The 26,274-nt window shown below is 39.3% G+C and overlaps 1 protein-coding gene and 1 long non-coding RNA gene across 6 annotated transcripts in view; one reads left to right on the top strand and one right to left on the bottom strand.

Annotated features, from left to right (window-relative positions):
- Window positions 1-26,274, top strand: part of LOC108449107 — a 481,280-nt gene that overhangs the window by 406,735 nt on the left and 48,271 nt on the right. Inside the window, exon 18 of the long non-coding RNA XR_001865227.1 lies at window positions 25,403-25,530. This is a non-coding gene — a long non-coding RNA (uncharacterized LOC108449107). The remainder of the gene's footprint in view (window positions 1-25,402; window positions 25,531-26,274) is intronic.
- Window positions 14,024-26,274, bottom strand: part of TECRL (trans-2,3-enoyl-CoA reductase-like) — a 71,988-nt gene continuing 59,737 nt past the window's right edge. For 2 of the 5 annotated variants that reach the window (XM_017744252.1, XM_008641308.2), the window contains exons 6-12: window positions 25,385-25,490; window positions 24,219-24,291; window positions 22,448-22,491; window positions 18,808-18,865; window positions 17,141-17,226; window positions 16,665-16,710; window positions 14,024-15,775 (exon numbers count right to left, since the gene is read on the bottom strand). In XM_017744252.1, coding sequence (XP_017599741.1) covers window positions 15,648-15,775; window positions 16,665-16,710; window positions 17,141-17,226; window positions 18,808-18,865; window positions 22,448-22,491; window positions 24,219-24,291; window positions 25,385-25,490 — 541 coding nt within the window. In that variant the 3' untranslated portion in view covers window positions 14,024-15,647. Of the gene's footprint in view, window positions 15,776-16,664; window positions 16,711-17,108; window positions 17,227-18,807; window positions 18,866-22,447; window positions 22,492-24,218; window positions 24,292-25,384; window positions 25,491-26,274 lie in introns of all 5 variants that reach the window. The other 3 variants (XM_017744253.1, XM_017744254.1, XM_017744255.1) reach the window with 3 other exon arrangements.

Here is a 26,274-nt window from a genome sequence, read left to right on the forward strand (position 1 = left end):
CTGATGCACCTAAACCTTTTACAAAACTATTAATCTGTGACAATGTCACCCAAAGTTACAGTAAATAAGTTATTGAAGTAGTTTTATGGGTCACAGTAATGTATCTGTTTGGAATCCATTGTACTCAGACAGGCATATACATTTGCTGTAAATAGATCTTCAATCTCTGAGAATCATTTTATTCTTTTTATACACACTATAAAATTGCCATTTTTATGGCCAGGCTTGATGTATGATATGGCTGAAGAGCTGTATGAGTTAATTAAAGAATAAAGGGCTGTCCCTTCTGCTCAATATTTCTGTTCATGACATTAGTATCTGAGAACCACTGTTTTGTACCACACAGAGATTTCGACTTTAAGGGAATCATATAGGTTGAGGTATGTATACACCCATACTGTGCAGGGCATGTGACTGGGTCCAAAATCCAGAGGCTTCGTATCACCAAGGTAGGCATTTGCCCTGCTGAGGCATCCCTGTATTTCTTTGAAAGCTTCAATAACATCCCAGAACACAGAGCCGAGTAGTTTCTGTAAATGGTAATCCCACCAAGAAAATGAATGTGGAGAAACAGGGCAGCGAAGGATCACTTAAATTCTGTCTGCTGCCACCACAGATGGCCATGCTGTCTCATCTCACTTAGGCACACACCAGAGCTCAGTAACATCTCTCTCAGCCTCTGCTTTGTTAAGCTCAGTAAGAAAAACCCACAGTTCACTCTCGAGAGATAAACTTGCCATTTCTTTGATCATCCTTCACCTGCACCTCCTTGAGTTTGTATTTTTGCCCAGAGCTGGCAAACACCATCCCGTAAATTTCAGTCAAGATCTCCCCAGGTTGCCTTCTGTGGAAGATCCTGGAAAGAGAGGATCAGGACCACCAACATCAGCCTTCGGAGGTGAATGTGTGTACCAAACACCTGACTCTGAGGCCATGCATTTCCCAGTCAGTAGCTCTTGTCTCATACCAGACCAAAGATGAGCAAAAATCCCATAGCAAGGGAGCATCTTCAATTCTTTCTCTTTGAATTCTGGCTGCTGTGCATTAAATAAGTTATTTTCTTCCTTTGTAACCATGTGATAGAAGTTCCCAAAAGCACTTTCCCTTCATCAAGAGAATATTATTTAGACAGCCAAAAGGAAGGTAATTGTAGCATAGGATAATCACTGGAAAGAGAAAAGAATGCCTCCTTACATTTACATTTTAGAAAGCATGAAATTCTGTCTCACTTGCTCGTCATTATCCAGTATGAGCTAAGACATTTGCAGAATGTGAGCTCTCCAAAACAGTTTTAAAAGATAAAGTATTCTGATTACTCTGAAGTGTAGAACAATATTTTTCTCCATATTAATGTTAGAGAAAAATAGCACAAAAATGTCAGGAACTGTAACTCATTGCTCTTTTTTCACGTAACTTAATCATGTGCCTTCATTTTGAAGCCCACATCCAATAAAGCAAATTCTCTTTGAACAACATCTTTAAGAAATCATCTTTCTTCTGTACGGTCTGTATTACTGCTGCCCCCCTTCTCTTTTAGTTTTTTCTTCCTGTAAATGCTATTGTAGATGCAGATCTTTAATAATTCTATTGATACCTAAGTTTTCTCCTTGAGATTATTTTGTTCTAAGAAAAGAGTTATAGTCTTTACCTGTCACAGTTACAGGTGGATACAACCTCTCATTCCTGTGAGGCACTGGTTTGCTGCAAACAGGCTAGAAAAGCACAGTTAAAGAAATGAACACTTGAGATGGCAAAACACTGCAAGAAAGGTTTCAAATGCCATGCAGATTATAGGTCTTTAAAAGGTACATGGCTCTGTCATATTCCTTCCCAGAACCCAATTTTGTCTGCACAAATATGACATACAACTATCATTCCTCTCACATATTAGGCTTATCATCTCCTTGCCCTTTACAGCCTTCCTCATGTCCTCTGTTAGCTATAATAAAAGTTAATCCATAAGAAAAGGCTCAGAAGACCAAGCAGACCAAGCTCAATTAGTTCTTTGATTAACTTCATAATTGAGCCATAAGCCACAGAGCTAGACCTTCTTCAGCTGAAAGGGACAGCACTCTCTGTGGCAAGGTACAGCCTGCTCAACATGCATTTCTGCACAATTTTATTTATTTCACAGTTTTTTGTAACTCAATGAATGCATGCAGGGGTTAGGGGTGTATACCCTGGTTAACACTGGGTATTCTGCGCACAGCTGTGCCCCAAACCTCTCATGACCCTTTCCCTGACATCACACTTCCATTTCTAAGGTTTAGTAAAGAGGTTGTCTTGGTGTACCATGGGCTTTTACTAGGAACACCAGAAGATGAGCAGCCAGAACTAGACATTAACTTTTAAATCTGCGGTGAGAATGTCCCTCTACAGTGTACTGCAAAAATGCCATCCTTTTTAAGGCAGCTCTGTAAAGAAGCATTGTATTAAAGAGGGTGAGAAACTGAAGGATTTGGACTGGTCCAGGAGGTGTGCTGACACACCAGTATTTGGGAGTAAAATCCAGATGTCTGTTCCTGCCAGGGGGAATCTATCCTTCTTGGCAAAATGTGCAGTATGTGGGGTTTTCCATGTGTGGTTCTGCACTGAGATATCCACATAGACAAGGTACTATAGGTGTTTGGAGATGAGACAGAGTAATATATTTATAGGGACTCTGCAAAGAGCTCAGACTGGTTTTTGGAAGTTTCCTCCTGAAATTGAATATTCAAAAAATTGTCTCACAATAAATGTATGCCCATCTGTGATATTCACAGCTTGTTTTAATTTTATGATGCTGGAGGCAGACCTCCAATCTCAGCGGGTGCATTCTCACTGAAGAAATGGCCCTATAAAAGATAATGGGTAATTAATATCGTAAAAAATTCCTCAGTAATGACTGGGGATATCAGAACATGGTTCATATTTCCTTTTGGGACCCTGGAAATAAAATTTTATATTTTCCAGCAAAAAAGGCTGATCTTTGTATTTTGAGTACATGCAACAGCAAATAGTACACTTCCACAGTTTTATAACATGCTGACTGGAATTCGATTTCTTCCTTTGCTAGCTGAGGAAGGAAGATCCGAAACATCCTCAAAGTCTAACAAGATGCTAATGCGCTAAAAAGAGCCTTTGAATGAGCTTGTTTTAGTCAAAATATAGCAAGTGTGTTAATTTAAAGACCTCTAATGGCACTAAAAACATTCATTGACAAATGCCTCATTTTCTCTTAATAACACTTGCTTTAATGTTGCTGTAAATGATATCAAGTTTGCCATAATGATACAGTGCTAGCACTTAAAATCTACCTTCAATGGCTATTTGTATTTTAAATTTTGCATTTTCATTTGATCCCATATGCTTTTGACAATGCTGGATTGATTTAAAGCCAGCTGATTACAGAACACTGAATTAAAGCCGAATCTCAGGTACATTACAAAGGTGAAGGAGCAGCTAGATTCTAAGCAACACCTGAGCTAATGTCTCTTTTCTAATTGAGTGATAGTCAGGCAGTTTGCAGTGCCAGCAAGTATGGTTAAATCAAATTGACTTTTAGTGTTAGACCAATGGTGCTAATAGACTGGGTTCACTGTCTATAATGGATATGGAAAGACAAATACATTAAAAGCAAAGGTCATTCTTATCTTTTGCTTTTGACAGCAAAGACTTAACTGTACAAAGTTCGTTTCCCCTCCAAGAAATTATCGTTCCTACAGTTTATCTCAAATGAGTTTGGTAATGAAAATCTAGAAGGATTTTTTTCTTTCCACATCATCCTCCATAACTCAAGACTTATCGCCCTTATACCTGGATGCATTATTTGCCTTTTCTCCTCATGCTCAGATGGGAGTAAGGGATTGTTTTTTTATTTGCTTTTTATTTTTGCTTACAGAATCTAGTATAATGATGTCATGATCTTTGCTTCAAGTGTTAATGTATCAACAAATAAGCAATAGCAGTTCCAAGCACGGGAAGCAGGATGAGGTTGTGAGTTGTCTGGAGGAACACAGAACATGTGGTAGGAAATATGGACCATTGCTTCCTTCAGCAGTGAACAGGAAGAGAAATAGGCATCTTGGCGAACTTGAAACACTATTCCCCTGCTGAGCTCATGAACTTTTTGCCAGTGCTAAAAGAATGTCCTTTTCATATAGATGAATACTGCAGGGAGGGGAGGAGTTTTAACACTGCTTTCAGCGTTAAATTTCAGGTACTGAGGGCTGCAGAAGCCTTAGCCCATTGATTTGTGTGGGGCTTGCAGTCTGCGTGGGGTTAAGTACGTGTGTGACTGTCTTGGCTCAGGATGGCACCCAGAGAGCTCTGAAAGCTCATGAATTGCAGATTAATAACAATGCAGGTAGCAGTTAGGGTACAGAATAACTTCCTTCAGCACAGTGAAAACGATGCATGTTTACAGCTGAAGGTTTGTGTCTGACGATGAGGCAAGATGAAGGGAGTTGCATTTCAGTAGGGACTTCAGCAAAAGACAGCAACAACATCTTATGCTAACAAGTAAGGAAAAGCTTTTGTCAGTAAGTAGCAGGATCCTCTACCTATTGTCTGATTTTGGCAATGTCTGATTTGTAGTGTCATGTTGTATCTAGGGCTTTCTGGCCCATAATAGGCTGCTGAAAGCCATCTGGGCAGTGCCATCCCCCACAACAAGTCACAAATGCAGAAGGAGAAGTTCTTCTGGGAGTCTGATCTAGTGAGGGGATCCATACGGGATGTGCTACAAATCCTGACAGCACCCACAGGGCGGGACTGGAAAGAGTTCTCTTACTTCTGTTTTAGAGCCCTCTGATATTCCATACCTGAGGGCCAAAATTCAGTGGCAATGCATCACTCTCTCCCTAAGTGCTGCCTTACCAAAGGGCTTCTCTCCAGTCTCAGACTCCATGGTTTGCTTTCCTGGAGGATGCACATGGAGGGAGTAACTTCTGCACGCTTGGGTTAAAGGAGTTGAGAACAAGCAGTGCTCTGTGCACTGCTGCTGCATTCAGGAGGGGCTGCATCACCCTGCTTGTCACACTTTCTTTTTTTAATAGTTTTATTCTATCCACCAATAGTGCTGCCTATTTGTATTCGTTTGAATGATGAATAATTTTTAAATGCAACTGTCATACTCTGCCTCATGAATTGCAGTGATTCTACCATGCTGTACAGAAACATTTTGACCTTGTAAAAAACAAACTTTTGCTAAAACATTTTTGATATTCATAAAGGTAAAATTTTAGTACGGTTTTCATGGTTTTGCTATAGACCAGGTACAAAATTCTGTTCCACAATACATTTTGAGTGTGCAACTAACATTTCTCACTTGATTTAGGGAGGACAGAATAAAAAGCAAACTGAATAGCAAAAGATTGGAGTTTCTAGCAAGCTGAAAATACCATGGTTTGTTTCCCACCAATACAAAGAGAGATAAAGTTAATCTGAAAGTACACAGAAATTCACATTTACAAAATCTGGTCTCCACAAGGCCATGAAATCCTTAATTTGTTTATTTCTCCCAGAAGAATATAAATCACTGTTGCATCGCCCAAATGTTTGTGAGTTTATCAAAAGGAGCGTTTATTCAGCATTCGTTCCACTCTGTCATTAAATCCTCGGGATTATATGGCTGTTGTTGTCTTTTAAATTCCTGATAAATATGTTGCTGACAGCCAGCTGCTCTTTCCAATGCATCATAACCAACCATCGTAGAGTAGATCATTAGTCTGCTTGCATCTATCTATTTTGTTTATGCCACTCAGGGAGATTACAATGGCCATCTGCAACTGTGGGCACTTTTTGTTTCGGAGGAATGTGCCATCAGTGGCACAGGAATGTGAGGGACAGGGCAGAGTTTCAAGGATATCAGCTCTCTCGGAGGGATAAGGCTTGCTTGCCCAGTAGAGGGACACTTTGGTGTCTCTGGTGGCTTCAGCTCTTTTTCCCCTGAGGCAGTTTTGGAGCCATATAGACTGGTGACACTACAGAAAGCTTCTTGGGGCTGAACCCCCAGGCAAGACATGGGGAGCTGCCAGACCCATCACACCACCTGGTTACCCCTGGGAGCAAAAATTTGGGTGTACAATAAGTGTCAGTTGTGGCACAGACTTTTCCTCCCTCATACTCTTATGCCATACTACATTTGTTAAATAGAAGGTCAGAGCTTTCCAGAGTTCCCCCTTGGCAGCAAGCTGAATTTTCCTGCTGCTCTTTTAACCTTTCAGTGGTCTGAAGCATCAGGTTTGGTTCACTCGCAGTTCAAGCTGTCAAACTCCCATGTACAGAGCAGTCAGAGTATGTTTCTGCTGGGGAAATCGAACAGTATGTTTTCCAGTTTGCAGCATTCAGCCCACACGGGTTTTTTCTCAGAAAACAAGAGAATGCTGCCCCTTGCACTTGTAATTTACAGTAATTAGCAAGGAAATTATGCTTGGTTTTAGAGAAAGAAGCACACTGAGCAACTCATTCCTAAAAAGATTTGGAAAGGAGGCTCACATTGGGAAGTAGTACATTTTTATTCCCATTGTAAACATAAATATTCAACACTTTTTGCAAATCAGAAATCAGAAGGGAGAAAAGCAGTGATCTTTGGATTGATTGGACTTTTTTCCTCCTAACTTATGCTGAAATGCATAATATTTCAACTGTGTGTGAAATGCAAGTAAGCTGATAGATTGGTTGTATTAATTGGAAAAAAAAAAAACAAAAAAAAATCCTAGCTGAGAACACTCTATTTTCAAAGAACAGATGGCTTTCTTTACTTACAGCTGTAGAATATTTTGCTGCAACATAAAGACATATAGTATATCCTCTGGGGATGAAGGAAAATGAAATGGAGAGAAAACGTTTCAGGGAAAATCATTAGAAGCTCTGCAAGTAATAGAAATACCAGGCCTGACTTTTGCTGCCACTAACCTTTGTTGACTTCAAATGACAAGTCCTACTTGAGATCAAGACATCAGCAGGACCCCTACTTGCCCTGAGTTTCCCACTCTCCTCCCCATAAGGAAGGCAGCAGGAGAAGCCTCACCTGCAGCCATTTCTTGTGGCAGAGGACATTTTTTATGTTTTCTCTACCAGCCTGCCTGGCTTAACCTTTGGACCATCCTTCAGCTGCCTCTTAATGTGACCATTTTATCAACAACTGCAGTTAAAATGGCAGTCAGTTTAGCCAGCTCTGTCTGCTGCTGCTTGAAATTTTATGTATTGTGACCTTCTTTGTGCCCTTAATTTCTGCTGGAGATGCTCATCTCCTTGCTCTGTAACCAATGAATCAATTTTATTTTTTCTGCTGAAAATGTTGGGGAGGTGCAAAGCAAAGTTTCTCCCCCTGCTCCTTATCTGTAATAAGAAAACTCCTGCAGTTTTTCTCTCTTTGTAACTGCCTATTGATTGTGTATGTCAACTGTATGTCTGTGGGCGCTGAAGGATTTGATTTTATTTCTGTTTGCTCAATGATATCTAAAAAGTGACTGCTTGAAGAGCTGCTGAGAAGTGGGGGTCTTGTCCACAGGTTTTATAATGCATTATTTGTGTGTAATTACAGCAGGATGGTGTAATTACACAAGGTATTTCCTTTTACTTGTTTAGGTATTCTTTTTGAATGACACAAGCATCTGCAGTCCCAAGGCCCCAGAACTGCCATAGGCAAGATTGCCCCATACTGCCTTACACACGCCCAGATTTAGTGCTCTTGCATGAATTGTTTGCCAGTAAATAAAAGCAGTCATTTTTCTGAGTGTTTGATGGCAACGGATGCTGTTCTCACTTCTGTTGGTCTGGGCAGTCCTCTGCCACGGAGAGCGACTCAGATGCCTGAATGAAACAGGCTGGGAAGGACAAGAATTGCCTAAGGAATGAAAAGCAAACATCAATTACTTGCTCATGGATGAAAAAGCGTTTGGTAGGCTACTTATTTAGATGGCTAAGCACATCTTGCATTTGGCTCCAGCATCCTGGCCTTGCACTTATAGCACATCTCCTATCACATCTGTGACGCTTGAGCAGTTCAAAGAGAGTTTGTGCAATGACCCTTCTTGTTAGGGCCTGGGCCATCAGGAAAGGACCTCTGAGAGGGAGAAGTAGCTGTATGGGCTTTGGTTCATCATGGGTTCAGAACCATCAGCACTGGAATGGGGCAGTCTGTGGGGACTGTTAACTCCTATCTGTGACAGCTGAGCTCTCTCTGCAAAGCTCACACACTCTGACACCCTTGGTCAAAGCCTTGTGTGTGCCCTAAGGATCTGGCTATCAGGCCCAGGGTGTGATTGCTGGGGTGTCCTGAGCAGGACCAGGAGTTGGACTCGATGATTCTGATGGGTCCCTTCCAGCTCAGCATATTCTATGATTCTGTGATACAGTAGCAGGTCATACAGTAATTCCCTGTGTAACTTGCATTACTCAGTGCAAGACTGTGTGAGGAACGAGACAACTCTTAGAAAAATTAAAATAATTTATTAGAACAGAAAAATTGAAAAATTACAAAAATCAGAAAAATATAAAAATTTGGGATCCTAATGGCTCAAGAGGTATGCCCAGGAACGCAGGGATTAGAGATCTTTGGGCTTAAACGGCACTGGACGTCTGGTGGAAAACTTGCAGTGCTGGGCTGACTTTTAGCTAACCCAAAAGTCAAAGAAAAATTATTAAAGGCTCCTAAATAGGAGTAAGGCTTAGGTGCCCAGCACTAGCGCCCACTACAGCTGAAATCTGCAGTGTTCTGCCCCTGCTCTGAGGCTGACACACTATTTTATAGTACCTTTGCTCCGCCCCAGTCCGCCCACAGACCGCCCATGGCACACCCCTTTGGTCCTAAGTGATTGGTGCTTCCCTTTTGACAGACCAACGGCTAAAGGTCTAAAATTAGCTGTTGGCTGTTAGAAACTGGGGTTTGGAGCTGGTTCTGAGACTTAGGGTGCAAAGTAGAGACCCTTAAAAAAAAATATTAAAATACATCCAACACATCTTAAAACATTTGTAAAAGTATACAGAAAACATGAGAAAAACAACTCTTACAGTGTACAAGTGGTTTAAAGTTGGAAAGGGATTTTTAACTGGGACACTTTTAACTGGGGGATTTTAACTGGAACTGGTGCAGATAAACTGCTTTGAACAAGTGAAAACACTAATAACAGAACTTGATATTTGTACCTGGACTGATGGGTGAACATTAACACTCAATTAAAAATTGTGTAACCCAAAATTAACTAATTAAAACACTTAACATGCAAAGACCAAGCTAATTAGGGATTTCATGTATGACAACTGTAATGACTGTGAGTGACAATTATTCTAAAATTTATATTTCCAAGCCAAGTGGAAAAGTTTCGGAGGTACAGCTTCCAGCAAATATTATAATCAAATATATTATCTCTTTATTTAATTCTAGATCCGTAATCAAGATCACCTTTATTAGATTTCACGAAATCTTTATTGCACTGCCTTCTCCTGGGAGAGGTGCCCAAGGTACCCTGAGCAGAAGCCTGGGTGAAGTAGTAGTTCTCAAATTACCACAGCCCTGTGTCAGTATGTCTCTGTATCTGTAACAGCACAATATCTATCTTCCTTTTACCTGATGGGGCCTGCTGAATGAGAAGATGTGTCAATCGTAGGTGAGAGGGTTGCTGTTTCTAATGTTACAAATTTATGATTTCCTAGCAAGATACTGATGCAAACCTGGAAGAATTAAACTTCTGCTTTTGCAGAGAGGAGTTCCTGAGTAGCTCCAGCCCTTCAGAGGTTAAGAGCAAAGGAAGCAAGGAAAAGCATTTTGAAGTTAGGGCGCAGATAGTGCCAAGTATTGCAATTCACTGCTTGAAGATTTAGTTCTGTGCTTGCAACTGGATTAAGGTGGGATGCTTGGCAAGTCTCTGAACATAGCTGAACATTGTGCTTCACATGGCTGTTGGAAGGATATCTAAAAATGGCAGCAAAGTATTAATGTATATGTGGGGCAACAGGGCTGGAATTGGTTAACTGTTCAAAAGATTCTGCATCCTCAGAGTTTTGAAATGAAGGGATTTTCCTGTGACACAATTGTGTATGTCAAAGCTCTGATAGGTAAGTAGTTAAGAGTTTGAATGACAGGCATACAAATCCAATACAAAGCACCCTCTGCAAAGAGATGATGTAAACCAGAGGGTGGAAGAATACAGTGTGCGTGTATATGTGACAAAAATTCCCTGTTGGCTCAAGAACAGGAGCTTTGTTTTTCATTAGATACAATATTGGAGATGTGTCATCTTTAATCCATTTCTCTCAAGTTCAGTTCAGAAAGACTGAAATTTCTTTCAAAAAAGACATAGCTGCTAATCCCTAAAAGCACACTGCAACCACATTCTGGTCCTTCCAGATCTCTAATCAATGTCTCCTGCAAAGATGCCCTTGAATCTTGGAAATGGCCTCATAATATTAATAGAAAAGATTAAAAGTACCCTTTTTTCCCTATTCTTACCTTGCAGAGAGGGACATCTTTTTAAATATTTGTTTCTTTTGTAATTCAGTGTCACAGTTTCATCAGTCAACTGAAAACTCATCAACTTTTCAGTCTGAATAAGAGTCAAAAAAATGATTGATGTTTTCTTTGGAGCCTGTCTTGTAGTGCTTTAAAAGAGTCCCCAAATGGGGAAATCTGCAATTTTGAAACAAAAGCCTTTTCCTGTTGAGTATGGCCAGGTACTCATAACCGTGAAAGGAATCACTTATAGAGCTATATTACTTTTTCACAGGAATAATACTGTGTGTTAGGAAAAAACTGGCTAACAATCAGATTTCTTTGACAAAAGATGTGAAGTTTGCTTTTTTAAAATATGGAATTCATTAGTATTATTGAAGAGTCTTATCATATTTCTTTGAACTATAAATGATTTCCTCATACTTGGTTCCTCAAGTTTCAAAGGCTTTAGAAGTTACATAAAAGCAGGTACATGATAGAAGACTGGGTATTGTGGAGGTGTTAATACGTGGCAGATTTTTTTTTAACCTAAGCACACATATTTCAGGACCCATTATCTTGTCTTTTTTTTTTTTTTTTTTTTTTTTTTTTTGATAAAGTGGTTTTAGATTGACTATTACATTCCAAAGAAATTTAGCACAGATTATTTCCGTCACACAGTGACCGGCACTCCTCACCTGGACAACTTCTCGTCCAATTGGACAAGATGGAAAAATAAATGTGTTCTCAAATGTGTTCTCAGGGCAGAACTGGGTGAGAGGAGGTCTCTGGTGTGCTAGACAAATGAATAACCAAACACCAGGACCATGATAAAGGCATGGGACAGCTCAGCTCTTGGAGCTGATACCTGCAGAAAGAGTTGTAAGTTCGAGTCACAGGTGGCTGACGATGTGCAGAGACCATCAACATAAACATTCTTCTGTGATGCTAAACATGTGTGATGTGAAAATCACCTTTAACTGTAGCTGTACAGCAGCCTCTGTGCACTCACCTATGATAAACCAGGCCTTTCATAAAAAATATTGTTCATATAGGTACTGATCTGTGTTCAATGACAGCACAAAACTCCATCTACATTTATTTATTGAACACTGGGATAGGCATAGAGTGTGTTTCTCCAAAAGCTTCCATGAATGTTAATGACAAGGAATATCACTTGTAGACAACACTTGTGCCTAGGAAAATATAGAAAAAGAAAGCCAATAAAGCGTCATGTGAAAAATATTAGCTTGCTGAAAAGCTTTTTATGGTTTGAATTAATTTTTAGTTCAGCAGCACTTGTTAAACCTATAAATAGATAAAGTCTCTTGCCTTCCTACAGCTTTTTTCCTCTTATAGTGTGCTTTAGAAGTCTTCACATTCCGTGATTTTTATTATATTATATTTAGTTAACATTGCAGGCTCTCTTTCAGAGAACTGCTTTGATAACAGGCTGTTTCATCTCAGTTCCTAGTGTGATAAAAGCCAATTTAGAGTCACTTACTTTATACAAAACAATACAAAGTACAAGATATTTTGATGATAATAAGATCTTTAAAAAAGGATGACCATCTGCCTTTATTCACTTCTCCTGCTTTCAGCATCCTTTTGATCTCCACTTTCCCTATGGAAAGATGAAATCACAGAGATCATTTTCAGTCCTGTCAGCTGCGAAGATGTGGTAACCATCTTATAAGACAAACATATGGCTGGGTCTTTAGGGCTTTTTCAAACTGGGAATCCAAATACAGGCAGCCAAGTTGTGTACAGAAGCATCTGCCACATCAGTTCCCCATCACAACGCCTTCCTGTACCACCAGGAGGCCTGAGCCAGTGCCTGCTCTTTTCCAGGTTGGCATTTTATGGCAAGAACCAGCCACAAAAATGTAGAGATGTGTATCTGAAGGTTTAACTTTAGACTCCTTAATCTCAATGTTTTAGGATTAATTTGGGACAGATGAGACTCATCCATCCGGAGAGTTCCAACAAAAACCCAGCTGCAAGCTGCAGGGTGAGCATGGAAGGACCTGGAAGTTGAGCAGTCTCTCCAGGTGGACCGGGGACTGGTTATCTTAAGATACACTTTAGTCCCACAGGCAATGCTATTCACATAGTCCTTATTGGCAGGCCAGGAAGGATCTACTCATACTCCATCTGATTTATTTTTACACAGTTCCTGACAAAACTGTTGTCTACTCTCTGTTTCTTGCTTCATTTGTGGTCTCTTGGTTTAGATGGCTTCCCTCCTGAGAAGTATTAAGCAGGAATTGCCCCATACATGGGTCTATAGCAGCTCCTCATAGCTAACCAGAACATGCCTTCAACCACTTGATTTTCCTGCTGTACAATGCTCCTGCCTCCTGCCTTTTGTGAGGAATGTGGTTATTTGCTTCTGCGAGCTATTATGGCTCTTTTTGGAGGTTGAGTCTTTCCGTTTGACCTTGAAACATGGTGGGATTCTGGTAGTGGGGTGGCCTTGCCCATGCCTTCCTTCTACTGGTGGCTCTGAAGAAGTGAGGTCTGCGCTTCAGAGAAAACACAGCCAAATGAATTTGCAGTTGACCACCTGCTTCCTCATCAGCCCCTCGTACAAGAAAGTCCTGGATATGTAGAGCTTAATAGGGCATTTTTTTCCAGGTGATCAGAACAATTTTGACAAATATTTGTGTGAAGACAACTGTTTTGGTTGAAAATGTGCATGGTACTTGAGGACTAAAATCACTGTTGGAAGCAACATTCATATAGTAATACTTTTTTTTAACTGGGTGGGTTTCTTTGTTTGGGTTTTTCAGTATCCTATAAGCAAGGCCTCTGAAATGTTTATCAAAACAAAGACTGGTGATTTTTATAAACTTTTTGTTTTGAAGCAGAACATTCCAACCATTCCAGGAAGTTAACTTACCTTTTCTAATTGCATGGAACTTGCCCTGAAAATCAGAGGAGAATGTGTAATATAGAGAGATCCATAAAGGTGCAGGAAGTTAGATTTACTGCTGTTCGTGAAGCCATTTAACACTGCTCAGAGCAGTTTTAGCTCATCAATATCCCACTGGTGAATCTCAAAATATCTATCATGTTTATCTGAGACAGCCTTCTGCAATGTATCTTCATTTGTTCTTACCTTGTGTTTGCTCTCACCCTTTACTTTACTTTTTACCTTACTTTAGAATTTCAGTCATTTACTTCAGGAGCCAAAATTCTCCTCATCCTCACCCCAGGTACTGAATAACCAACTAACAGTGAGGTAAAAAATTCCTGAAATACTTCCTTCACCTAAGCTAACTGTTGAATAGGAACCATGTTCCCAGCAATTGGCATCACACTGGAAACATGGCTTGAACAGACTTAAAGCTGCAGCCATTACAATCAAAACATTAATAGATAAGTAATTAATTTTAATAAGTTACTCTCCTACATGGACTATTTTAAAACTTTAAGATTGCCAAAATAAGACATTTAATAAATTTAATAAACCTGAAAGGAAAAGAATCTCAGTAGCTGGATTTAAAAAAACAGACAACAGCCTTGACTCACACATCTAACATTGTCTGGAAAAAAAAAGTTTCAAAAATATTGTGGTTAAGTATTCAATTAAAGAGTATAGAAAACAATTTTTCAAAAATAGATCTTTATTAGCAGGCTGGGTTAGAGAATTGGGTATTCACTTTGATTAGGGTTTTCCATTGAGAGGAATAAAAATTTTAGGTTCTCACAGGTTACAATTTAAAAAATATGGAAAGTGATGTATTTACTTTACAAGGATGAAATTGAGTTACAGGGACTAATAGGATAAGTGTTGCAAGTTAGACGTTAGAAGAGGGATATGAATACAATTTACTGGGCAAATTAACTTTCTTAGAACACTTGGGCTGGTGCAAACATAACAGCACCTTTAGGAGACAAACTTCCTTCCTTGCTTGTACACTCCAGGGTTTCTCTAATGACTATAAAATTCTTTAGGCAAGATTTTTTTCACCAGCCTAAGGGAACCAAAAGATATTGATAAATGTGCAGCAGAAACAGAATGAAAGCTGGACTCGATGCCCTAACTCTTCATATCCTAATACCTGCTGAAGCAGTTCTGGTTCCTTTGCTCTGCGTAACTAAAATTGTGCTCCTGCATGGCATGGGTGCCACTGATCTGCTAATGGAGCTACTCAGTGTTTTCAGGACTTGAATAACAAGCCCAGAGAATCCCTTAAAAAATAATATCCTGGAAAGCAAAGTGGCAAGTAGAGCCTGGCCAAACTGAAGGGGAGCTGAAGCCTGTCAGCAGGGTCCATCTGAGGCAGTTCAGATATGGACTGAAATGCATTTGGCGTCTCTTTCCTGTTGAATAACGAGCCATACTCTGCTTCACCTTGTCCCCAAGGCTTTCACAGTGCTTCATACAAGTAAGGGGAATGGTGTCTGGATACAGACAGGCACTGAACAAGGGGATCTTAACATGTTTGTTAGTGCAGAAGGTCTTCTGCTATTTCTAGACTGTTCAATGTGAGAAAGGGAAGTGGGCTTCAATGATGTACCCAAGGTTCTGCCTCAAATTATTTACAAGATGGGAAGAGGTCAAAAACGGTCCTCTCTGAGATCATGGGGCTGAGCTGCCTTCCTGAAAATAAAAGAAAGCCAGTCCTCTCTGCAGTGAATAATTTAAGCCAATTTGTATTGAACAAGTTGCTATGAGATTTGATTAAAAAAAAAAAGAAATAAAAACTTTGTGAAGCTAGACTAAACAGTGTTTACAGCATAGCGGTCATCTTTTGATGTGACGCTTTAGAGGAGCTGAGGCAGAATGTGCTCTTTCTGTGCAGTTTAATAAAAATAAGGCTGTGAAACATCTTCTGATGCAAAAATCCAAGACTGTCCTCAACATCTAACGCTGAACCTTAAAATTACCATACCTGAATGCATGCAGATGAGTTGTGTTCATTAATTTTAGCAGCATCTGTGCCCATTTACACCAGGTAAATATCTAACATTCAATTTTCTTGTCCCTTTTCAATTAGCTCCATTACAGGAAATCTAATTAAATCCTATCTTTTAGCAGGAACCAAGAATTCAAGAGCTAAATTTTTGCACTTAATTAAAACCTCTTCATCTTGAACTGTTAATTTTCTGAAAAAGATATCCAGTAGTTTTTTCCTCTGATCCACTTGGTTCCTGAATGAAATGGCTCATTTACTCTGAGCTGGCTCTTGAAGTGTACACTTAGGCTCCAACTCTTTTGACGATCTCAGAAGATGATAGGAATCATAGCTGCTTTTCTCCGCACTTCTGGATAAAATCTTTTCAGATAAAGCTTGTGTTTCTTTTGGGCCCATAGAGACATCTGGATGACCATCAGGAAAGCAAAGATGCCAACTAGCAAGGAAAAAGATTTAAAGAAAAGGATCATGTGTGTTCTTTCAGTGCCTGTCCCTGTAAATACAATGGGGTTTATGGCAATGCTTGGCCCTAAAGCAAGTAGGGGATTCAGCTGCCTGGCAGCGAGGTCTCAAAAAACCCAGCAACTAAAAGACTTCCCAGGACCCTGCTGTGGCTGTCGGGAGCCAGTAAGTGGATCTTGGGTACCTCTCCCTTCAGGCTGAGTGGCACAAAATGGAGGATAATTTTACTGCATTTGCATTTTGAAAATTCATTATCCTTTCTTCCTTAAAATGAGGTAGTTAATCAGAAACATTCATTTGGCATCCGGTCAAGTTATCGCTGAGACAATTACAGCAAGGATGAGTGTGCTGCATATGTTGCTGCTCCTGCTATTGTAGGAACAGCCCTACATTGTCCCCAAACTTTCAGATCATTTCCATACCGAAACCTAAAGAACAAAAATGTTTCATCTTTTCAAACAAAATTTCAGTTTAATTTTTCCATGATGCAGTTTAACCCACTTTTGAAATTAGTTTCTTTTTCATTTGTAAACCACGTGGGGCTACTTCTTACAAGTAGTTTTATAAGTTTCTATTTTGAAATGGAAAACTAATTAAAAAGTTAATGTTTTGGAGAGCTCAGTCCCAGGGACCATATTTTTGGGAGTGTTTAGGTCTCTAAGGATGCAGGAAAGCAAGAGTCACAAATGCTACTAGGCAGGCTGCCCTTACGAGCATTTTGAAGGTTTATACATTTATCTCGTATAGCAAATCTGATGGCAATATTTCATATGCTATAGACTTCTTTGGTAAATTTTAAATGTCCAGAATTCACTTCCACAAATGACACTTTAAATGCTGTCTTCATTCTGCTACAAACTTACCTGGCAGAGTTTGTGTCATCACTGTGAAACTAATCCAAGACCCGGCCTGTTGCAAAGAAAAAGGCACTGTTAGTTTTATATTTTATGTAAAGCAAAATGGCAAGTTTTCAAAAGCTTCCCCTGGAAAAACAGTGTGTACTGGAAATGGGAGAAGAAAAATAGTAAGAAATCAAACTCATTTGGTTTTTCAAGATGGTCAAATAGTGTGCTGGATGGGATGAAGAGATGGGTGGTAAATATTTAGATCACTGGGGAGACTGCAGTGAAGGGAAATATAGAGAAGAGTCCATGGGATAATGATGTGAGGGAAGAGGAGGGTCTGGTGGAAAAGCTTATGTGGGAACAAGGAGACTCTGACATAGGAACCACAAGGATTGATGTGCAGAGGAAACTGCATGGAGGTGTTGCAGATTTTCTGCAAAGGCTGAAACAGCGACCACCTACCCTTTGCATATAAGCAGAAGAAAGTCATGTACCTCATATGTATAGTTGGGACAGGATACCAGCAGGAAGAGCCACGTGAAGGGGTTGTAGGTTGGACTTGGAAAACAGGTTCTATTTCCTTGTGAAAGGGAAAAAAAAGGGTGGGGAAAATCAGAACCAGTTTCAGTACAGGGAGAGGGAAAGTGAGCCTTATCACAGCCTGCCTATGTAACAGCGATCCCTTGGGCCAACGCTCTCAGAGCACAACCTGTTAGAAAAGTTTCAGTGAAATCTTTTGAGGTAGCAAAAGCTGTACCTATCCCAGTGAGAATGCCGCTCAGCGAGCCTTATATCAGTTTTTACAAGGTCTGGTGTGTCCAAAGGATGCAACTTCTGTTCAGAAGAGGGAGACTAGTTCAGTGTGGGCTAGTCAACAGGCGAGTACTCAGGGCACCCACTGGGATGTGGGGGATGCAGCTGTATCTTATTCTGACTCAGTAACATGAATCTGTTGGCTCCCACATCCTCACCCTTTATCTCTGGTAGAATAGGAAAACAACTCCAGAGCTAACAGGATGCCTCTCTACAGCCACTGATAATGCTCACACCAAAGGCATCAGTGTAAATTTTGTATTTTAGATATTTAATATCAAATACAAATTCAGTGGCCTCACAAACATGTGGGGTTGATTGGGGTTTTTTGCTTGATTAGTTTTGATGTGGCTTTTTTTATTTGGTAGGTTTTTTCCCCTTTCCTCCCTGCCTTGGACTGGTGAAGGATTAAGAGAGAATAGGTAAAAATAATCCTTTTGTTCTGGAGTTGGAATTAAAAGATTTTCTGTTAGGAAATATCTCAGAGTAAAAGTGATTTCTAATCAAGGGCATTCATTATCCTTTCCAAGAAGTACAAAAAGAATTGCAGAAATTATCAATTATTAATGAGCACCACCTCATTTTTAAGTTCTGGCAACAATGCTATCTTTAATACTTGTAGACACTGAGAACTTAAATCAATTTTTTGGCTCTTGCTGCTTTTAATCTGAATTAGGCCCCTTGCAAGAAATAATATAAGCAGTTTCCTAACCACAGTGCATAAAAACCTTCAAGAGCAGAAACTGACTCCTGTGTGTGAAGTTAATAGTACTGTGGTATTTTCTTGAATAGGGTGTTCCAGTGGGGAAATTACACTATTAGTGTCTGAAAACATACTTTACTTTCTGGTATAGATTGTATAACTTTTAATCTCATGACACAAAAATGCTGAAAACCCAGCCTGTTAAGAGCATACATTTACATTGATGCCCGTGCAAGTATTCATGAGTCTATCTCTGAGTATTTGAATATATGCATGTGTATTTTGCCTGAGATGAATGTGTCTAAAGACTCTGCAATATAGTTTAGAAGTTCTTGAGACTTATTTAAAATGCAACATGCTGCTGTCAGTCACCAGCATGCTTTAAAGGACTTCTGAGTTTAAATCCAGATTTAAATTGCAGTTGTGTCTAATTAGGATAAATTTGCTATAAGCTTTGAAACAATAACAGTGTTGCTAATGTTTCCTTCTCATCCCATTTATTTTGAAGTTGTTAGACCAATGGCATGATACCTACTTCATCTTTCTTTTTTTGGTGGATATAGGTACATAAATTACTGTACAGCAGCAGAAGATGGATAGGTTAAGCACACTTCAGTCTTAGACAAACAGGAAACAAAGACAGACCTGAATTGGTTTGGTGAGCTAAAGCTACATTGATAAAGTGATTTCCAGCTTCACACATCTGCAAGACATTAAAAACATATTTTCAGTTGTATGCCTAAAAAGTGTGGTAATTGTGTTGCACTGCATAACCAGAACCCTCCCCATTACAACTCAGCCTCTGTATCCAGGAAATATGTACTCCAGAAAACAGCCTGTGATCACAGTCACACACACACAAGTGTCCAGTGAACACGATGGGTGCAGCCTGGCATGAAAGCCCCTGGCACAGCTCCGTAGAGCTCCATGCAGCCAGGCCTTCAGTGGGGTTCCCATGCCCAGCATGTGCAATGTTTGGCCCTGGGGAGATCAGACAGACTCCCTGGCTCTAAGGAATTCAGCAAGATGCTCTTCTTGATCTCTTCTGGCTTTAATCCAAGCTGCAAAGAAGAAGGTGGAAAGCTGACCTCTGGTTTTGTAAAGATGTCACGAGTTAATGTCTCTAACCTTTTCCTACACACACTTTCAAAGGTGTTGAGCAAAACAGGAAGGAAAAATAAGGTGAATAAAAAAACCAGCAGTTCTCCAAAAGGCAGGCTGGTTGAATGGATAGTAGCTGGGGATTGATAAAGGAAGGGAGCCAGTACTATTCCTGTTTCTGCAACTCTCTGGTTATGCTGTTTCCAGCTGTGACCAACCTCTCAGCACTGGTCTCCAACATTTAGGTGTTTCGAACCTTTGGGAGAGGTACCATGTCTCCCTGTTGATTTCAGATTTGCTTGGGGCTTTCAGTACTTCATCAGCTACAACTACTAAATAATCAAAATCAATATTTACCCATATTTAAAGTGGGAACTGGTAGGAAAATTATTTTATATTCCTGAAGAAGAAGACCTGTCATCACAATTACGTAATTTTATGGTTTTCATTTTTCCCCTACTCTGTGAAGAAAACCAAGATGCTGTATACAGTTCAAGCTCAGGCTGAATTGAATTTTTTATTCATTTCCGTGTTTGAAGACTGATTTGTCCTCTCAAACTGCAAAAATGCAGAGTTAAAAAGTTGCATTTTCTTACAGCATTTGTTGTTCTAAATTTTGTAAGGCTTGAAAAAGTTTAAGAAATTAAAATTTAAAGGAAAATGTTAAAGCCTAAAGATGTTAAAAGTGTGAAGTCACAAAATTAATACAAAAAAAGAACTTCAATTGTCATTTTTAAGTTAATTCTGAAAGTCATCCATAACAAATTTTTGCTAAAACTAATTGAAAGAAATATGTGACTTCATTTTATATTGAAACATGCTAATATCTGAAGGAACATTGTAGTTAGCCTTGCTGAAGAATTTTCCCCTTTTTGGCAGAGATTTTTGTTGGGTTTGTTTGGAAGGTTTAGATCGGGTCTATTAGTAAATAGACCTGTAATTGGCTGTTATTCTGCATGGCTAGGTAGTTATGGTTCAAGTCCTGCTGTCCTTTTAAATTTTTCTAATTCCAAATAACTGACCATCCTCTATCATAAATACCAGATGTAAAACACTAAATAGCCAGAAAATGAAATTCTATTTTAAAATACCCTATCAGAAGCTTTAACTCTAACCATAGCAATGGACGTAATTTTGATTTACATACTTCCAATAATGAGCTGGGAACGTGATTTGTTTTTCTGATTGCTATTATGTTAAAGAAAAAATTTTGTGGTTACAAGTGGTTTTGTAAAACACTATACCTAAGGAGATGCCCATACTATTGTGGAGCAAGAGATGTTCACACATATACATAATTAACCCCTACTGATTCTAAGTAAAACAAGCAAAGGGCATTTCTGCAGGGATTTTATTGGTTTACCTTTGACTCTGCAGCTGCATTCTGCTGTGATTAAATTTTATGCCCCTTGTTAGAAATGGGACTGTTAATGTTCTACATTGAGAACCACTGCTAAATTTAATCTAGTCTCCATAGTTTAGCATATATAAAATATGGGGCAGTGGGGAACAGCAGAGAAAAAGCTGGTGCTATTTATGATGATAAAATATTGACATCTACACACCGTTTCCCCTCTTTATATTCCATGTGTACCCTATGAGAAAAACATCCCTGCAAAGCTTATTTTCTCTAAACATGAGAATCTTTCAGGAGGGCCTGCAGACACTCTTCAAATTACTCTGTATTGTTGTTTACAGCAGCTGCAGATGTGTACACTTAAATCAGGATGTGTAATAAAGACAAGACTTAAAAGAGGGTAAAAAAAGAGAAATCTTTCAAATATTTTATTCATATATTTTAGAAACCTGTGAAAACAGCTTCAAATTATTTTATTTCTTATGTTGATGTTTTAAATTCATTGTCTGGGAATCTGCCAGCACAAGATCTGAAAGGGACAGGTTTTGAGTTTCCATGGGTAGGGAGTTCTCAAAAGAGCTGTAAGAATTCAGAGCCCAGACCAGGTGCTGATGCAGATCTTAAGGGCATTGACATATTTTACAGCAAACACCCTCAACACGACTCATCCCTTTGCTTGTTTGCAGCATTTTCACTACAAGCTCTAGCACGGCATGTTCCACTGCTGCAGGGAAGGATGTTTCAAAGGAAAAGGAGGCTCTCTCTAAGCAGAGACTTTGATGAGGACTAGTTTTGTTGGTAGCACTGAATATTCAGGCAAGTAGCTTGCTTGGTTTCAAACACCCCCTGAGCCTGGGAAGGGTGCACACAGCAAGGTTCTGGGCATACTGCTGTCTACCACTGCCACAACCTCCTGTCTCTGCAGTACTGGGTTATCGCTTTTGGCTCTAGAGCCTCATGGAGTGTGTGAACTTCTTCATAAAAGTATTTTTGCTATTTTTGCTATACCTTATTAGAGCAAGAAAAGCTGAGAACTGCGTGGCCAGCCCCAGAGACAAACACTGCCAAAACTGTGACCTTTAAGGGTCTTAATTTACAAAAGCATTTCAATATTGCTAATGAGTTTTTGTATGTTTTTCTGAATAGTGTTTGTCTGAAGGAGCCTAGACATATTACTGTCCCATTACCCTGTTATATTTCTGGAAACTGATCTGTACCTGATTCTCAAAGAGGATGTTTTGGCTACTGACCCAGCAGTTCCAAAGGACAGAGAGGATATATATTTCCATGTGAGGGCTTCTTGTGAAGCCTCTGTCTCACTGTACAATTATGTTCATTCAAACACCAGGTTGGGTAGTCTCAGCCATTCTTCATCAGCTGCATTTTCCTTTGGCTTATCCCATTTTGGCAGGGATTGTTTATATAGATTTTAATAGCTGTTGAGTATAAGTCATTCAGTGTACACTGAACTATTGCAAAGTCTGCTTAGGTTGTAATTCTTCAGTATCTTAAAAATGACAAGTTTCAGTCTGTCTAAATATTGGTGTTCTAATACAATTACCAGTAATAATGATGCTGATGATGTTCTCATGGCTCTCAAAATGCAGTATCTCTGTTTAAACTCTGTGTACATAAATATTAGTAGGACACTTCCTGACTGAGAAACCTTAATAGATTAGTACTAAATCTAGTCAAAGTACACAGGGCTGTGGACATGGGCTTGTATGTATGTATACACACAAATGCACAGAAGCATTACTGCATTTTACTAAATTGTGAGTTAATCCTCTTCCATAATCATAAATAAAACTTCATTTTTGTACGTACCAGAAAAGCAAGAGCAGCATAAGAAACTTGTTTGTGGCCAAATGCTAGAAAATAGAATGAAATTATAAATTGCATTTTACGGTGTGCACATTGTTTGCTATGGGTGAAATTAATCTAGTGCTGAGGAGCAGAAATGCTTCTCTCCTGACAGGCTCTGCAGAAAGATTGGATATTATCACACACAATATGAAGACAATACAAACAACAACAGCACTCCAGAAATGCCAGTTTTGCACCACTGATCTAAAGGCAGTTTTCACCCAACTGTTTTTAGTATTTGCCAGCTTCAAATGTTCAAGTGTTTTGTCAAAGCAGCTGGTGGTGAAGAATCCCTTGAAAAGACAAGGAGAGGAGTGAAGGTCAGTGGCAAAACCAGGCCAAGAATCACAGCCTTATCCATAGACCCTTCTAATTCCATGAGCAGAAAACCCAATACGTAACTTATCCATTACCTTCTTTAATTTTAGTAGTGAGGCAATAGTCAGGCTTTAATACACAGCCACTGTCTGCTTCAGAGTCATACAAGAAATACATTTAACAGCTGCAAATTTCACCTGCCATTTGCCTGCCCTCTCCTTTTAGCTGTTGTCCCAGACCAGTGCAGGGCTCTACCATGTTCATGTCCAAAGGTTTACACTTCCCAAGTAAACCTTGGTCATAGCTGGGGGACACAAACCACGTGTACGTACCTCACTTGCCTTGGCCATGTCTCATCAAGCCTTTACTTTTGAGAACTATTTTTTCCTGGCTGGCACAGGACTCTTCTGTGGTGCCAAAGGCATTTTAAGGCAGTGGCAAGCAATTAGAAATATTTCTTCTGAATGCTTCCTCTTTTGTGTCTTGAACAAAGAGCTTCCCCTAGAAAGACACTGCACTTATTGATTTGATAGCCCAGACTGCTAAAAACTGTCTAGGGAGGTTTCTGCATTGTTTGCAGCATTGTTGTTAAAGCCACGCCAAATCCAACTGTCATTCAATGAATCACATAATTTTGAAATAGAACCTTTGTGCTATTTTGAAAGAAAAGCAAGTGTCATGTAGGAGAAATTTTTGGTTGAAAAAACTTAGCAATTTAACTGAGTGTAAATAAAAATGCCAAAGCAAATGCTTTGTTCCCAAAGTTCATAGATAAATGAGAGGAAAAGAAAGACTAAGGTATAGCAAGGAAAGTAAAGTAGCAGAAAATAAAACCTGTGCCAATTATGGTCAAAAGAAGCAGAAGTCTAGAGAGCAAACAGAAAAGAATAATGAAGAAAGAGCAGTGTAATAGTAAAATACGAGGACAGGGAACAAAATGATAAAAAATCTAAAAACTAAAAAAAAATCTGTTATCAGCAGTATGTGATGGATTTTTACTGGTTTTTCTCAGGGGGAAAAAAAAAGAAAAACCTTAATTTACATGAAAAGGATGTATCTTTAGCAAATAAATATCTCCTCCAAGAAAATGCAACCTGCTCTAGTTCTCCCCTGCATTCTTTAATACAAACCTTGTGAAGATGAGCAAAATACATTGATCTTTGTGTTTTCTCTAGTTGTCCAAATTGGACAGCGATTGACCATTGCTGGACAGGCACAAACATTCAGTGGCACAAAGCAGAGGTGCTTCCAACACAACCACCTTCATTCTGACAGGGAGCAAAGATTAATTTCTGGAGAGATTAGTCATATAATCTAATGTGGGAGCAGTCTCTTGATTCTGGAGAACTTCAGGTTACATGGCAAAGACTTTTTCAAGCCGAGTTTGTTATCTTTGTGTCCTACCCATACCTACATGGTGGCGTGTACCGCGGGTGGTTGATGTAGTATGCGATCCAGGATGTGAATCCCCAGTAAAAGGCACAGCCCTGGAACAGACAGATAATTTTTTTGAAAGGGCAACAAGGAAGTACAAACTGTAACTTCATAAGTATAAAGTCTGCCAAGCCAAAACCCGGGTGACCACCAAAAGACTCTGCAGTTGCTTTGTGAGCCTCAGAATATCTATCTTTCTAAGATGCTATGAAGCAAGTAAAAAAAAATTAGGTACACAGCGTGGATTTTTTTTTTTATTGTGTGGAATGTGTTTCATGCCTGTTGTAGGAATTGGCACTAGTTTTCTTCTTCTTTGATTCTACTGCTAAAGATTACGTTTCTTTGTGTTGTGCTGTTAAAAGCCTAGGGCTGGTTAACACACCTGAGCTGTTACTGTACCTGAAATTCAGCATTCCCAACCAAGACAAACAGAACGCTAAACCAGACAAAACAAGGGAGAGTAAAAGTGAAGCTCCCTATCAAGGCCATGTGTTAATCTCCTTCACCAAAATCCTAAATGTATTCCAAAATATTTAAAGGGAGGGTCTTTACATCACACCATATGGGGTGGAGGGGTTATACAAAATGGCCAAGGTACAGTGTGTGAAATAAAAGAAAGGAAAGCCTATGAGTAATGACACACAGTTGAAATTCAGGAGGCTTTGGAAGAGAGAAGACCTGGCCAGTTCAGTATCTTCCTGCCTGAGGCTTCCATCTGTAGAAGGAGAAATTTTTTTTTCCTACTTGTAATTTGATTTTCACTTCCTAGCACAAGGCCTGTCTCTTGCTCTGTATTTATGTTGCACCAAGGAAGCAGTGTATGACTTCTGTCAACACTGCTAGATGTTGCAGCAACAGCCATCATCATAAAATACCATTCAGTCTGAAAAATATCCTGGACATGACAATCAGCCCCTTGGGTGTATGAGTCAAAGTGGACATTTACATGCAGGAGCTAAAATGGACATTGATTTCAATTTATGTCCTTGGGGACATGGTCCTGAAATCCTTCCTGTATCTGTATTTTCACTAAACATAATTCCTGGAGCTACAAAATAAATTAATTTTTATTTCCCTATCTTCTTCCAAGAACTGCTTTGATATGAGGATATTCTCTCTTACACAAGATGATAAACATATTGTCACCTTTATCATATTTTTCAGAGGAGTGTGCCCTTCCGAAAACTTGTGAACAAATAACGTCTCCAGAAGATGTCTGATGTAGTGTAAACAGTGACAGAAACAGGCCAAGCTGGAAGGGAGAGGGAGAAAAAAAAAAAAAAGAAATTAAGGTAAGTGAAAGATTTTTTTTATTACCTCTCAGTTAATGTCATGAAAGGAATAAGAACTAATATTCCAAAACTGCAGTCACATTAAAATTGTGGGATTTAAGATATTGTCTTAATTGAAGCATCTGGAACCAAAGATTAATCGAATCATTTTCAGTGTTATACAAAGTTGTTTGCATTTTGCAGGGAAGCAGCTTATTTTTACTAGCCTTGAAATAAAAAGAGCTCCTCGAGCTCTGAATGTGATACATAGTCCTGACAAGACATTTAGACAGGACAGATGTGTATACAGCCAGGCGTCTGACGCACTCTTCCAAAAGACCTCTTCCACGTTTAAGGCCACCTTAATGCTCCTGTAGGATGTGTCTGACATTTAAAAACATTCTGAATATCTTCTGAATGGTTTCCTTGTCCTTTGCCAACTCAAGTAGCTGCATGGGGGTAGTTTGTGTTTCATTTCCTTGTGGATGCAAAATGAGATTTTGTTCTTAAATTAATCCATTCTGATGGCTTTTTTGTTGCCTGTTATAAAGAAATGAGGTAATTGTGGTAGAAACTATTATATTGATTCTCTTTTGAGGAAGATTATGAAACAATAACAGGCATTGCTGATTTGCTTCCGAGAATGAGTTGCAGCTCATAGTGATTGAGTTTCAGAAACAAATGTCAGGAGTGATTCCTGATGGCATTTTATCTTGGTTACATTTACCGTACTACCATAGCCCATCTTGCTGCAAACCAATTATA

The sequence above is a fragment of the Corvus brachyrhynchos genome, unplaced genomic scaffold (genome assembly GCF_000691975.1).
Source record: "Corvus brachyrhynchos isolate BGI_N302 unplaced genomic scaffold, ASM69197v1 scaffold229, whole genome shotgun sequence".
Taxonomy (NCBI): Eukaryota; Metazoa; Chordata; class Aves; order Passeriformes; family Corvidae; genus Corvus; species Corvus brachyrhynchos.